This window comes from Leucoraja erinacea, chromosome 18 (genome assembly GCF_028641065.1).
Source record: "Leucoraja erinacea ecotype New England chromosome 18, Leri_hhj_1, whole genome shotgun sequence".
In the NCBI taxonomy this organism is placed as follows: Eukaryota; Metazoa; Chordata; class Chondrichthyes; order Rajiformes; family Rajidae; genus Leucoraja; species Leucoraja erinaceus.
The window spans coordinates 5223978-5240291 of NC_073394.1; the positions used below are offsets into that span (position 1 = coordinate 5223978).

The 16314-nt window shown below is 45.4% G+C and overlaps 1 protein-coding gene across 2 annotated transcripts in view; it reads left to right on the plus strand.

The window, feature by feature from the left end:
• The first annotated feature begins 884 nt into the window (after window positions 1–884).
• csrp3 (cysteine and glycine-rich protein 3 (cardiac LIM protein)) overlaps window positions 885–16314 on the plus strand; it is a 28792-nt gene continuing 13362 nt past the window's right edge. The window contains exons 1-2 of one of the 2 annotated variants that reach the window (XM_055649186.1): window positions 885–1340; window positions 15873–16011. In XM_055649186.1, the coding sequence (XP_055505161.1) occupies window positions 1152–1340; window positions 15873–16011 (328 nt within the window). In that variant the 5' untranslated portion in view covers window positions 885–1151. Of the gene's footprint in view, window positions 1341–14000; window positions 14089–15872; window positions 16012–16314 lie in introns of those variants that run through there. The other variant, XM_055649187.1, reaches the window with a different exon arrangement.

Consider the following 16314-nt stretch of genomic DNA (forward strand, 5'->3'; position numbering starts at 1 on the left):
TAGATGGATGAGCGGGAATCTTATAGAAACATATACAATTATAAAAGGACTGGACAAGCTAGATACAGGAAAAATGTTCCCAATGTTGGGCGAGTCCAGAACCAGAGGTCACAGCCTTAGAATAAAGGGGAAGTCATTTAGGACCAAGAAAAACTTTTTCACCCAGAGAGTTGTGAATTTATGGAATTCCCTGCCACAGAGGCAGTGGAGGCCAAGTCACTGGATGGATTTAAGAGAGAATTAGATAGAGCTCTAGGGGCTAGTGGAATCGAGGGATATGGGGAGAAGGCAGGCACGGGTTATTGATAGGGGACGATCCGCCATGATCACAATGAATGGCGGTGCTGGCTCGAAGGGCCGAATGGCCTCCTCCTGCACCTATTTACTATGTTTCTACATCACCGTCTAACTCTTGTTTCCCTTTCCCCTGACTCTCAGTCTGAAGAAGGGTCTCGACCTGAAATGTCACCTATTCCTTTCCTCCAGATATGCTGCCTGACCTGCTGAAACTAGAGATATGATCCTCTCCCCTGACTCTCAGTCTGAAGAAACACTGTACAGACAGTGCCCATAATCTGGATCGAACCCGGGTCTGTGGCGCTGTTACACAGCAGCTCTACTGCTGTGCCAATGTAACGTCCTAATTTATCTGTTTGATTTCAGTGCCATAGGACAGTAGTCATTAAGGCACATTACCTTGCTTTTCTTTGATGCCAGCATAGTGTTCATTTTGAAGCAGGTGACAACCTCCGAATGGAGTTGGGAGAGGTTAAAGATGCCCACAACTGCTCATGTTAGCTGGCCCACACGGTGTTCTGAGGATACAACTGGGGACTCGACATGTACCAATTGCCTCACTCTTGGATAGGCCGATCTGACACAACCGTGACTGTTGTTACTTGCTGCAGTTTTACACTAACGCTTCAACAAATACAAATCACTCTCTCTGGACAATTCAAGTTAGAACATCTCGTTGGGCCCAGAAACTTAAAATAGATTTAAAAATGTCCCTCAATGAATCCCAAGGGAAATGGAGGACTTTATAAATCACTTTCTAAAAATAACCATGCCCTCAGCCTGCACTTATTTTCTCTTTGTAGGTCACTTCTATCCTTTGCTTGGCTCATTTATAATTTCTGACACATGGATTCATGCTGGGCTTTGTCAGGAGCTATTTTAAGTTCAAAGTTTGTCACATCACAGGATGCCTGACCCAGAGACCTCCCAGTCAGTCCGAGCGAAGGTATTTAAAGTGGGACCCTGTCACATATGTGGGAAAACGCCAGACGATACAATTACTCCAGCAGTGCTCACGGGGACTAGATCCTGTTCCGTCTCCGGTAAGGCAAATCAATGTTACTGCTGGGTCATTTTTCTCACAGTCAATGGTAATGACTAATTTGATCTAAACTTCTTTTAAATTAGTTTGGTTCCGTTTATTATTGTCACGTGTACCGAAGTAAGAATTTCATTGTTCTATCTGGAACACATGACAATAAAACTCAAACTCAAGGGAGTGCAGAGACGGTTCACCAGACTGATTCCTGGGATGTCAGGACTGTCTTATGAAGAAAGACTGGATAGACTTGGTTTATACTCGCTAGAATTTAGGAGATTGAGAGGGGATCTTATAGAAACTTACAAAATTCTTAAGGGGTTGGACAGGCTAGATGCAGGAAGATTGTTCCCGATGTTAGGGAAGTCCAGGACAAGGGGTCACAGCTTAAGGATAAGGGGGAAATCCTTTAAAACCGAGATGAGAAGAACTTTTTTTCACACAGAGTGGTGAATCTCTGGAACTCTCTGCCACAGAGGGTAGTTGAGGCCAGTTCATTGGCTATATTTAAGAGGGAGTTAGATGTGGCCCTTGTGGCTAAGGGGATCAGGGGGTATGGAGAGAAGGCAGGTACGGGATACTGAGTTGGATGATCAGCCATGATCATATTGAATGGCGGTGCAGGCTCGAAGGGCCGAATGGCCTACTCCAGCACCTAATTTCTATGTTTCTATACCTCATGAAAAGCTTTTTTTTGTTGCTATCCAGTCAGTGGAAAGACCATGTAATCACATTTTACAATGAAGCCGTCCACAGTGTACAGATGCAGGATAAAGGGCATAACGTTTAGTGCAAGCTAAAGTCCAGAAAAGAATGACTAATGATAGTCCGTGGGTCACCAATGAGGTAGATGGCAGGTCGGAACCGCTCTTTAGTTGGTGATAGGATGGTTCAGTTGTCCGGTAACAGCTGGGAAGAAATTGTCCCAGAATTGAATCTGGAGGTGTGTGTTTTCAAACTTCTGTACCCCTCGCCTGATGGGAGAATGGAGAGTGATCGGGGTGAGACTGGTCCTTGATTATGCAGGTGGCCTTGCCGAGGCAGCGTGAAGTGTACCTCTTTACCTCCTGTGGAATGAATGAGCGCCTAGTTCTACAACTTGCTAGTCCAATGCTTTAATTGCCTATTGTTCTGTTGCGCTATACTGGGTTTTTTTAATTGAAAACCAGTCACGGCAACACATTGTTCATTCCGAACTTTGACTAATCACGGGTTGTTGGCTTACATTAACTTTAACAGCATATAATTTAAAACCAGATTGTTCTGAAATTGGCAGTAGCTGCCAGTCACGAATTATGCTGCCAATTTGTACCCAAATACCCTCCCATTATGAGCACTTTTTACTGTTGGGTTTTTTTTTCTTTGGTGTTGTGTTCCCAGCTGTAGCCCTGGGAGAGAACGGGAATGCAAACAGTTTCATTTTGTGGGACAATTTTGTGTGTTTTCTCTGAGGACGTGGAAGTCGTTGATGCATTAAAGTGCTATGACAACATTTAAAAGACATTTGGACAGGTGCATGGATAAGAACGGTTTCTTGGGATATGGGACCAACGCAGACAGCTGGGACTAGCTTTGTCGCATGGTATCTTGGTCGGCATGGATGAGTTGGGACAAAGGGCCTGTTTCCATGATGTATGATGGAACAAGGGGTCACACACACAGTTTAAGGGTAAGGGGGAAGTCTTTTAGGACCGAGATGAGAAAAACATTTTTTTTCACACACAGAGAGTGGTGAATCTGTGGAATTCTCTGCCACAGAAGGTAGTTGAGGCCACACAGTTCATTGGCTATATTTAAGAGGGAGTTAGATGTGGCCTTGTGGCTAAAGGGATCAGGGGGTATGGAGAGAAGGCAGGTACAGGATACTGAGTTGGATGATCAGCCATGATCATATTGAATGGCGAATGATGCAGGCTCGAAGGGCCGAATGGCCTCTACTCCTGCACCTGTTGTCTATGTTTCTATGAGAGGTGGGGGGAGGGGGTTTTGAGGGAGGGTGATTGCAGTTGGGGGGGGGGGGGGGGGGGGGGGGGGCAGAGACAGAGGCACCACTGCTGTGTGTAGGCAGTCTGTCGGCTTTTTAAAAAAATCTTGAACAGGGCATTGGCAGATTGTTCTCACTGTTCATGGTTTGTTATATGATTCTATAACTCTGGCGTATAGAGAGACTTTAACACGCGCACCCTACATTTCACCCCCTAGCAAGGAGAAGTAGACTTTAGACTTGTGCCCACTGAGTCCGCACCGACAAGCAGTTACTCCATACACAATCCTACACACACTCGGGACAATTTTACCACTTACCAAAACCAATGAACCTACAAACCTGTACGTCTGGGATGTGGGAGGAAACCGGAGCACCCGGAGAAAACCCACGCGGTCACAGGGAGAACGTGCAGACCCTGTACAGAAGGGATCAAACCTGGGTCTCTGGTGCTGTAATGGGCTTGTCCCACTTAGGCGATTTTGTTCAACGACTGTCAAAGTCGTAGCAGGTCGCTGAAAAACCGGTGACTGGACTTCCCTACGACAATGTCTATGACAATGTCTAAGTCGACATCAAGCTACAGCAAGCTGCCGACAACCGGTGACCCATTAGGACGTCCACCTACGACAAGCTACAACAAGGCAAGACAATTCAGTGGCCGGTACCTGTCACCGGGTGACGGACGTAGGTAGTCGCCAATGTAATTCACAGGTCAGTACCGGCGACAACCTACGACAAGCCGACTGTCGGCGAAAGGTTTTGAACATTTCCAAATCCAGCGGCAACCAGAAAAACGCTACGATTCTTTGGGCGACTGAGGAGACGACTAACGACCACAGAGGCCACACCCCGGCGACCATGTGGCAACAGCCTAGTCGCCTAAAAAATCACCTAAGTGGGACAGGGGCATAAGGCAGAAACTCAACTGTTGCGCTGCCCGTAAGCAAAAGTAATCGGTAAACTTAATTGGGAAAGCTTTGAATGGCTTTGTTCGTGAATATTTCTTTACACGGCTGAAACCTGGCCAGCGTTCCTCCTCCTCCTCCTCCTCTAAATTACATTACAGCAATAACTGATGAAAGAACTTGTTTGTAATTGGAAACATAAACGGATCACGTTTTGTTGTGATGCTCCTGATATTGGATGGTTTTCCAACGGTCATTATCAGAAACGTACAAAATTCTTAAGGGGTTGGACAGGCTAGATGCAGGAAGATTGTTCCTGATGTTGGGGAAGTCCAGGACAAGGGGTCACAGTTTAAGGATAAGGGGGAAGTCTTTTAGGACCGAGATGAGAAAAACATTTTTCACACAGAGAGTGGTGAATCTGTGGAATTCTCTGCCACGGAAGGTGGTTGAGGCCACAGTTCATTGGCTATATTTATGGCGGATATTGACTATATCTGAAGAAAGGTCTCGACCCGAAACATCTCCTATTCCTTCGCTCCATCGATGCTGCCTCACCCGCTGAGTTTCTCCAGCATTGTTGTGTACCTTCAAAGTTCCGTTAATTTGTACCACCTATTGGAACTGCGCATATATGGCCTGAAGAAAGGTCTCAACCCGAAACGTTACCTATTCATTTTCTCCAGAGATGCTGCCAGACCTGCTGAGTTACGCCAGCTTTTTGTGTCTACCTTCAGTGTAAACCAGCATCTGCAGTTCCTTCCCACAAACAGGGTCACTCACGTGGATTGGAGCAAGGCTCGGGCATAACTCGGAGCTTCAGTGTAATAACACTGAGCCTGCAGTGCGAACAAATGATTGAGATGAGCTGAATTACACACAGACGTGTATTCACTGCAGCTAATCACATCTTGGCGAAAATCAAATGTATTTCTCACTCACGAGAGACATTGTTGAGCCGCAGTCCTGCAGCTTTGCCAGTCTTACTTGGCTCCGATTATCCCCTTTGCATAACTGGTGAATGTTGCCAGGATACATAATCTAGCTGGTCATCTTGTTCTTAGTTGACCCAGTGGAACATAGAACAGCACAGGTGGTTTGGCCCACAATGTCGCTGTCGAACATGATGCCAACTTCAACTAATCTCCTCTGCCTACACATGATACATACCGCTCCATTCCCTGCATGTTCATGCGTCCAGCTCAAAGCCCCTTGAATGCCACCGTCGAACCTGCTTCCACCACCACCCACTGCAGTGCGTTCTAGGCATTCACCAGCCTCTGAGTAAAAACACTCGCCCAGCACATCCCCTTTAAACCTTGCCCCAATTTCAATTTCGGGACAAAACGTCGCCTATTTCGCTCCATAGATGCTGCCTCACCCGCTGAGTTTCTCCAGCATTTTTGTCTACCTTCGATTTTCCAGCAGCTGCAGTTCCTTCTTAAACAAAGGAACTTTGAATCTTTGATTTTGTTGCCTGGGTTACCTTAACCCTAGCAGCCTTACAACCATTAGACATAGGAGCAGAATGAGGCCATTCGGCCCATCGAGTCTGCTCCAACATTTGCTCTTGACCGATCTATTTTTTTTTCATTCTCAACCCCATTCTCCTGCCTTCTCCCCGTAACCCCTTGACAAACTTACCAATCAAGAACCTATCAATCTACACTTTAAAAACACCCAATGACTTGGCCTCCACAGCTGTCTGTGGCAATGAATTCCACAGATTCACCAGGTTCAAGTGAGCTTATTGTCATGTGTCCCTGTATAGGACAATGAAATTCTTGCTTTGCTTCAGCACACAGAACATGGTAGGCATTTACTACAAAACAGATCAGTGTGTCCACACACCATGATATAAATATATGCACGCATGAATAAATAAACTGATAAAGTGCAAATAACAGAAAATGGGTTCATAATAATCAAAGGAACACCACCATCTAACTAAAGGAAATTCCTCCTCATCTCCATTCTAATGGTACCATATAACCATATAACAAATTATTACAGCACGGAAACAGGCCATCTCGGCCCTACAAGTCCGTGCCGACACAACTTTTTTTCCCTTAGTCCCACCTGCCTGCACTCATACCATAACCCTCCATTCCCTTCTCATCCATATGCCTATCCAATTTATTTTTAAATGTAGGTCCTTTTATTCTGAGGCTACGCCCGCTGATCCTACACTCTCCCATTAAACATCCTCTCCACATCCACTCTATCCAGGCCTTTCGTTATAAGGTCGGTTTCAATGAGATTCCTCGCTCATCTTTCAAAACTCCAATGAGTACAGGGCCAGAGCGTTAAAACGCTCCTCGTACATGAACCCAATTGTCCTCGGAATCATTTTCGTAAACCTCCTCTGGATCCTCTCCAATGCCAGCACATCAGTTTATGTGGCCCAAAGCAATGTTACATCATTCCCGTGCAAGATTGACTGGGTGGAGAACACACGGAGGTTATAGAGGTTGATATTTTAAATATTACTTATCGACTCTGAGCTATGTAAGAAAGTGTAAATGCTTGTCAACTTTCTCAAAGTCCATCTGAATCGGACAACTTGCCAACAAAATTTAGAAACAAGGAACTGCAGACGCTGGTTTACAAAATAAAATACAAAGAAACATTGAAAATAGGTGCAGGAGTAGGCCATTCGGCCCTTCGAGCCTGCACTGCCATTCAATATGATCATGGCTGATCATCCAACTCAGTATCCTGTACCTGCCTTCTCTCCATACTCCCCTGATCCCTTTAGCCGCAAGGGCCACATCTAACTCCCTCTTAAATATAGCCAATGAACTGTGCCTCAACTACCTTCTGTGGCAGAGAATTCCACAGATTCACCACTCTCTGTGTGAAAAATGTTTTCCTCATCTCGGTCCTAAAAGATTTCCCACTTATCCTTAAACTGTGTGACCCCTTGTTCTGGAGTTCCCCAACATCGGGAAAAATCTTCCTGCAACTAGCCTGTCCAACCCCTTAAGAATTTTGTACGTTTCTATAAGTTTCAAAGAAGGGACTGGCCCGACCCAAAATGCCACAGTTTTATGTTCTCTTGAGATGTTTCCTGACCTGCTGAGTTACTCCTGCACTCTGCATCTTTTTCTTTTCACTAACAAAATCTGCTCCAAAATCAAACAGGTTTGGAGGTTAATTGGCTTCTGTAAAACTGTAAATCGTCCCTAGTGTGTGTAGGATACTGTTAGTGTGTGGGGATCGCTGGTCGGCGCAGAATCGGTGGGCTGAAGGGTCTGTTTCCGTGCTGTATCTCTAAACAATACTCAAAATTTCATTTTCAGAAGTTGTACATCTCATATTCTTATTTCCCTTTGATTTTTGTTCTTATATTAATCCATCCATCTGTACTCAATCAAGAAAAAAAATGTTTTTATTCAACTTAAATTGGAGCTCATTTTATGCAGCAGTTTCGGACTTTGAAATGTTTCTGGAAATTCACTACAACATTTAAGAGGCGTTCGGTCAGAGAGACCGAACGTTAAATAGAGACAAAACAAACTGCAGATGCTAGTTTACAAAAAAAAGACACAAAGTGCTGGAGTAACTGCAGTTCAGGCAGCACCTCTTTAGACCATGAATCGGTGACGTTTTGGGTTGGGTCACTTCTTTAGACTTAAATAGGGCATGGAGGAACTACAGTCCTAATTTGGATTACAGTCCTGGTATAGATGGGCAGAAAGGTCTGTCTAGACATGGTTGGCCTGATTCTGTACTGTACAACTCTATGGAGACCCAAGCCTGTAGTTAAAACCTCAATGGGTCATAGCCTCAGAATTAAAGGACGCTCCTTTGGGAAGGAGATGAGGACGAATTTCATTACTCAGAGGGTGGCGAATCTGTGGAATTCATTGCCACAGAGGGCTTTGGAAGCCAAGTCAGTGGATATTTATAAGGCCGAGATAGATAGATCCTGGATTAGTATGGGTGTCAGGGGTTATGGGGAGAAGGCAGGGGAATGGGGTTAGGAGGGAAGGAAAGATAGATCAGCCATGGAGTAGACACGATGGGCCAAATGGCCTAATTCTACACCGATCACATGAACTTTTATATTCCTCTTTGCTGTATTCCTTCATTAACAGCTTGCAGCCAACAAATGTTGAAACTCCCTGCACAACATTAAATATGTGTGCTGTCTGTCTTTGGCATTCAGGGAAAGTTCTAGAATCCTGAAGTGCCTTCCAGCTCTTTGAAGTTTGCACTTGACACCTTGAATAAATTAAGAACTGCCGTTATTTCCTTTACAGAGCCAAATGGAAAAATACATTTACAGAAGAAATATTTAGAGGATTGAAGTACTGCAATTAAATTTGAGAAGGCCAGATTATTAATAGGGAAAGGAATATATTTTTGCAGCCTGGTGTATTTATAATGGGTGAATAATATTGTCACCAGAGCTCTTTATTAACCTCCGCATACCTTTATTTAGAATGTGTTTTAACATTTATCATCAGATTGTCTTCTTGTTAAGTCAGAGATGCTATTTTATGTGTGTCGGAAGGAACTGCAGATGCTGGTTTCAACTGAAGATCGACATAAAAAGCTGGAGTAACTCAGCGGGACAGGCAGCTATTTCACATTCTGTTCTAAGCTACCAAGATCCAGTATTGTCATGAGCGCTGCAGATAATGTATCTGATTTGAGGTTTTGGTATGAAATTTATACTCCTGATGCACTCCGCTTTACTGGAAAGAATGCTTGTCACATGAGCTGGTTGTTATCTTAGCTGTTAAATGCCTTGGGCCAAATCCTATTGAAATGCTTGCTGTTTCAGTTTACACAGGCCGGTTGCTGGGTGCTGTGCTGCAACAGTGCTTGTGTCTTTGGAAGCCTCTACTTCCTTAGAAGGCTCAGGAAGTTTGGCATGTTCCCTGCAACTCTCATCAACTTCTACAGCTGCACCATAGAACTAATTTTTATCAGGATGCATCACAGCTCAGTTCAGGGAACAGCTCCATCCAGGACCGCAAGAAATTGCAGCGAATTGTGTACGCAGCCCAGACCATCACGCAAACCAACCTCCCTTCCATTGACTCCATTTGCACCTCACGCTGCCTCGGCAAGGCCAGCAGCATCATCAAGGACCAGTCGCACCCTGGCCACTCCCTCTTCTCCCCTCTCCCATCAGGCAAGAGGCACAGAAGTGTGAAAACGCACACCTCCAGATTCAGGGACAGTTTCTTCCCAGCTGTTATCAGGCAACTGAATCATCCTACCACAACTAGAGAGCGGTCCTGAACTACTATCTACCTCATGGGTGACCCTCGGACTATCCTTGATGGGACTTTGCTGACTTTACCTTGCACTAAACGTTATTCCCCTATCGTTCCCTTATTCCCTTTTCTCACAAGTCTGTGGAATTCTCTGCCTCAGAGGAGGGTGGAGGCAGGTTCTCTGGATATTTTCAAGAGTGGAGTCAGGGAATATGGGGAGAAGGCAGGAACGGGGTACTGATTGGGGATGATCAGCCATGATCACATGAATGGCGGCGCTGGCTCGAAGGGCCGAATGGCCTACTCCTGCACCTATTGTCTATCATATATCTATACACTGTAATCAACTCTATCTTGCACCAATCCAATTTCAGGGATATTGGTATGAATCTATGTACAAGAAGGAACTGCAGATGCTGGTTTATAGTGAAGATAGACACAAAATGCTGGAGGAACTCGGCGGGTCAAGCAGCATCGCTGGAGAAAAAGTACATTTGGGATCCGAACACTTTATCAGTCGAGACCCTAGTCTTTTGCTGACTTCATAGCCATGAATAGAGGTGTATCAGTATCACGAGTGGAATAAATAAACAGGTAGTGTACCACACATTCAGCTGCTCTGTTGCCCAGGATAACTGTGACTGTGTTGGCTAGAACAACAACTAACCGTGAGGTGGGGGGGGGGGGGGGGGGGGGGGGCACTGGTAATGATTGGGGATGATCAGGAACCTCCTGCACCTATTGTCTATTGTCTGTTGTCTATTTTATCCACAAATCCAATTGGGATTTGGTATGGAACAAGCTGCCGGAGGAAATGGTTGATGCTGGTTTACTATCACGAAGATAGACACAAAATGCTGGGTCGTCAGTCTTCTTGTGCATCGCTGTGAACAGACTAAAGTTGCGGATCCGAACTCTTTCTCATTTAATCTTATGCTCATTGTGCTTCAGGCCATGAATAGTGAAAGTTTGCGAGTGGAATAGATCCATTTATACAGGTACAGGGGAGAATAGGGAGAGGGATACAGAAGCCAAATGCAGGCAAGTGGGACTATAATAATAATAATAATCTTATTTATATAGCACATTTTCAGTCAACTTGCATTGACCCCAAAGTGCTTCACTTAATTACATTACATTCACACACAGGCAAAGGTGGGTGAAGTGTCTTGCCCCAAGGACACAACGACAGTATGCACTCCAAGCGGGATTCGAACCGGCTACCTTCCGGTCGCCAGCCGAACACTTAGCCCATTGTGCCATCTGTCGTCCTGCAGGGACTAGTGTAGATGGGGCACGTTGGTCGGCATGGGCAGGTCGGGCTGAAGGGCATGTTTCCACAATGTGTACCTCTATGGAAGGAGTGACTCATTTATGTGTAACGTAATCAGCATCAGTTCCACAGCAGCCTTCTGTGGCCGAGTGTTTTTAGGGGGACAAACGTCATTAGCACCATGTCACTGGGGCTTTTGACCCAGCTATTCCTGATCCCTTATCAAGGTATTCCAGATATCGCCCTTTCTTCTTTCACAGATAGTGCATGGGGATCGGGCACGATGACAGGCTCAATCCCCGCAGCCCGGCTCTCAACGTTATCTTATCACCGCTATGAGATATCGACTTTCTTTTCTCTGTGAAAGAAAGCAGCAGCTGTGCCCCTGAAAATGAATGTTCCCTGAAGGTTCACAACGTTTTACAGGAAAATCAATCAAACCACATCGTACAAAGTCCCAGACTACGTCATATAACCATATAACAATTACAGCACAGAAACAGGCCATCTCGACCCTTCTAGTCCGTGCCGAACACATATTCTCCCCTAGTCCCATACACCTGCGCTCAGACCATAACCTTCCATTCCCTTCCCGTCCATATAACTATCCAATTTATTTTTAAATGATAAAAACGAACCTGCCTCCACCACCTTCACTGGAAGCTCATTCCACACAGCCATCACTCTCTGAGTAAAGAAGTTCCCCCTCATGTTACCCCTAAACTTCAGTCCCTTAATTCTCATGTCATGTCCCCTTGTTTGAATCTTCCCTACTCTCAGTGGGAAAAGCTTTTCCACGTCAACTCTGTCTATCCCTCTCATCATTTTAAAAACCTCTATCAAGTCCCCCCTTAACCTTCTGCACTCCAAAGAATAAAGCCCTAACTTGTTCAACCTTTCTCTGTAACTTAGTTGCTGAAACCCAGGCAACATTCTAGTAAATCTAAATCATTGGCTTAAAGCAAATATTTTGCTACGGTTAATAGTTTAGTTTAGAGATACAGCGAGAAAACAGGCCCCGAGATCCACCGAGACCGCATTGACCAGCGATCACCCCGCACACTAACACTATCCAACACACACACACACACTAGGGACAATTGACTATTTTCACCGAAGCCAAATTAACCTACAAACCTGTGCGTCTTTGGAGTGTGGGAGGAAACCGGAGCACCCGGAGAAAACCTGCACGGGTCACGGGCAGAACGTACAAATTCCACACAGACGGCACCCGTGGTCAGGATTGAACCCGGGTCTCTGGCGTTGTACGGCAGAAACTCTACTGCTGCGCCACCGTGCCGCCTCTGAGGATTTGTAGAGATGGCTTTTTTTGGTCCACGACTTAATTCTCAAGCAAATCCGTTTTGAAAATGCGCGAGTATCTGGAATACGTTTAAGACAAAGACAGACACAAAGTGCTGGAGTAACTCAGCGAGTCAGACAGCATCTCTGGAGGAAAGAAGATGGGTGACGTTTCTGGTCGGGACCCTCATTTTGACTGATAGTATGGGGCTGGAGGGGGGGAGGTGAAGAGCTGGAGGCGAGAAAGGTGAGTCTGAAGATGGGTCCCGACACAAAACGTCACCCATCCTTCTTCACCAGAGATGCTGCCTGACCGGCATAGTGGGACGAAGAGCCTCTATCCACGCCGTATCTTTAATGTCTAAAGTCTAAGCTCAGTGGGTCAGGCAGTATCTCTGGAGGACACCCATAGCTCTTAGGGCTAACGGAATCAAGGAATATTGCGGGAAAGCAGGAACGGGGTACTGATTTTGGATGATCAGCCATGATCATATTGAATGGCGGTGCTGGCACAAAGGGCCTGAATGGCTGACTTCTGCAGCTATTTTCTATGTTTCTATAACATGGATAGGTAACGTTTTGGGTCAAGACCCTTCTTCAGACTGTCATATAAAACAACTTGCCATTAGATTAAATTTAAGAAGGAACTGCAGATGCTGGAAAATTGAAGGTAGACAAAAATGCTGGAGAAACTTAGCGGGTGAGGCAGCATCTATGGAGCGAAGGAATAGGTGACGTTTCAGTCTGAAGAAGGGTCTCGACACGTAACGTTGCCTATTCCTTCACTCCATAGACGCTGCCTCACCTGCTGAGTTTCTCCAGCATTTTTGTCTACCTGCCATTAGATTAAAGTGTACATCAGAAGCCTTTACAAAAAGGGTTTACTGTTGTAATTGAATCTTTACTTTTGTCAAAGTTTTCCACATTTTCATAAAGATTCCCTTTAATTGTATTTTAATGGAGAGAATTCTTGCAGCAAGTTATAAAATATTCACTGGTTTATTTCTGGAACTCTGAACTAATCTTGAGCTCTCCTGAGCTTGTGATTTCATTTGTCCTCCCCTCCCCCCCCCCCCCCCCCCCCCCCCCCCCCCCCAATTCATAAAATACCATTAAAATAGCACAGTTATCCTAAGATACTGTACAAATTCTAATTCTGGACTATAATGGGATAGGAACGGTGAGAGAGAAACACAAAAGACTGCGGACAACAGGAAGCTGATGATGAATTGATGGACAATATCAGTTTGACAGACTGATTATTTACGGCATTCACAGAGCCAGTGATGGAAAAAGGACAGAGAATGTGGGAATAAAATATTTGTATTGTTGCCATGTGTGGCGACATGCAAAATAAAGCTGAACCAATTGTCCAGGGAATTGGACGATACTGATAATTGCCACAGGACTGAAATTATGATGAGTTTTTTTTTTGCAGTAACGTATGTCACAAGTAAATTCAAACAGATCATGTTTGGATAGAAAATGGCTTGGAACACAATACAATAACTGGTGGCCATCACACACACACCAACCTCCCTTCCATTGACTCCATCTACACCTCACGCTGCCTCGGCAAGGCCAGCAGCATCATCAAGGACCAGTCGCACCCTGGCCACTCCCTCTTCTCCCTTCTCTCATCAGGTACAGAAGTGTGAAAACGCACACCTCCAGATTCAGGGACAGTTTCATCCCAGCTGTTATCAGGCAACTGAACCATCCTACCACAACCAGAGAGCGGTCCTGAACTACTATCTACCTCATCGGGGACCGCTGGACTGTCTTATGATCAGACTTTACTGGCTTTAAGGGCCTGTTCCACTTTCATGACCTAATTCACGACCTTTTTGACAACCCAAATTTCCACCGACCCTGGTTGTGTGGCAATAAATTATATCTATCTATCTATAAATTATATCTATCTATCTATCTTTTTACTCATGGACATTTTTCATCAGGCTAGAAAAACACCCCGACCTGCTTGATACCATGAGTACCTATGACTAGCATCATGACCTACCTACGACCTTCTACGATCTTGTGACGACCATGCTGTGAGTATGGGTCAAGGGCAAACTTGGCAGAGGTTGTGAATTAGGTTGTGAAAGGGTGACAGGCACTTTACATAGAAACATAGAAAATAGGTGCAGGAGTAGGCCGTTCGGCCCTTCGAGCCTGCACCGCCATTCGATATGATCATGGCTGATCATCCAACTCAGTATCCCATCCCTGCCTTCTCTCCATACCCCCTGATCCCTTTAGTCACAAGGGCCACATCTAACTCTCTCTTAAATATAGCCAATGAACTGACCTCAACTACCTTCTGTGGCAGAGAATTCCACAGATTCACCATTCTCTGTGTAAAAAATGATTTTCTCATCCCAGTCCTAAAAGACTTCCCCCTTATCCTTAAACTGTGACCCCTAGTTCTGGACTTCCCCAACATCGGGAATAATCATCCTGCATCTAGCCTGTCCAACCCCTTAAGAATTTTGTACGTTTCTATAAGATCCCCCCTCAATCTTCTGAATTCTAGCGTGTACAAGCCTTTCAAGAGTCTATCCAGTCTTTCTTCATATGAAAGTCCTGCCATCCCAGGAATCGGTCTGGTGAACCTTCTCTGTACTCCCTTCTATGGCAAGAATGTCTTTCCTCAGATTAGGAGACCAAAACTGTACGCAATACTCCAGGTGTGGTCTCACCAAGACCCTGTACAACTGCAGTAGAACCTCCCTGCTCTTATACTCAAATCCTTTTGCTATGAATGCTAACATACCATTTGCTTTCTTCACTGCCTGCTGCACACCTGCATTCCTACTTTCAATGACTGGTGTACCATGACACACAGGTAACTACCTTGCAATAAACATTATTCCCTTTATCATGTATCTGTCCAATGTTAATAGCTCGTTAAAGGACAATCCCCTCGCACCCATTCCCACCTTCCTCGAATCCCCGAGATATTCCTAAGTCTCCTGTATTCATAGTTCATAAGTTCATAAAAACCTCCATGACACACTGGTCAACCTGAGGAGCACCTTCAGCAACAGACTGGTTCCACCAAGATGCAGCACAGAACGCCACAGGAGATCCTTTCCCCCTGTGGCTGTCAAACTGTACAACTCCTCCTCCTTCTGTCTTGGGGTAGACTGACTCCCCTCCCCCCCTCCCTGAATCTTTGCACATCCCCGATCCTTTCCGCTTGTCACTTTAATTCCACGTTTCATGTATCTTGTTAACAACTATGACTCTTGGCAGACCAATGTCCCTCCTGGGATAAATAGAGTTCTATCGTATCATATCATATAAGTTACAGTCACGGTGGCGCAGCGGTAGAATTGTTGACTTACAGCGAATGCAGCGCCGGAGACCCGGGTTCGATCCCGACTACGGGCGCTGTCTGTACGGAGTTTGCATGTTCTCCCCGTGACCTGCCTGGCTTTTCTCCGAGATCTTTGCTTTCCTCCCACACTCCAAAGATGTACAGGTTTGTAGGTTAATTGGCTCGGTGAATGTAAAAATTGTCTCTAGCAGGTGTAGGATGGTGTTACTGTGCGGGGATCGCTGTTTGGCGCGGACTCAGTGGGCCTAAGGGCCTGTTTCCACGCTGTATCTCTAAACTAATCTAAACTAAAGTTCTTGGAGCAGGTTTAGACCATTCAGCCCATCAAGTCTACTCAACCATTCAATCATGGCTGATCTATCTTGATGGTAACTTTTTAAAACAGCGGCCTCTACTGAAATTGGTGGAAAGTGCCTCAAGCATTTCTCCACACCTGAGAATTTCGCTGAAGAATAACTTAAGACTGATGCTCCTGTGATTCTTCTTCAATTGCAGTTTGTCCTTGAGATCCTTACTGGTGCAATGCCGCAGTGGGGTGGCGGAGCCAAGTGCGCTGCCTGTGACAAGACAGTCTACCACGCAGAGGAGATACAATGCAACGGCAGGAGTTTCCACAAGACCTGCTTCCTTTGCAGTAAGTTCATAGTTCAGAGTTTAGTCACAGCTGTGACCAATATGCGATCAGCTAAAGAAAGAACTGCAGATGCTGGTAAAATTTGAGGTAGACACAAAATGCTGGAGAAACTCAGCAGGTGAGGCAGCATCTATGGAGAGAAGGAATTGGCAACGTTTCGGGTCGAGACGTCACCAATTCCTTCTCTCCATAGATGCTGCCTCACCCGCTGAGTTTCTCCAGCATTTTGTGTGACCAGCTTGCTGCTTACCAAAGTACTGGGACCCATCATTACTCCTGTGACTCCAGTACTAACTTGAAACT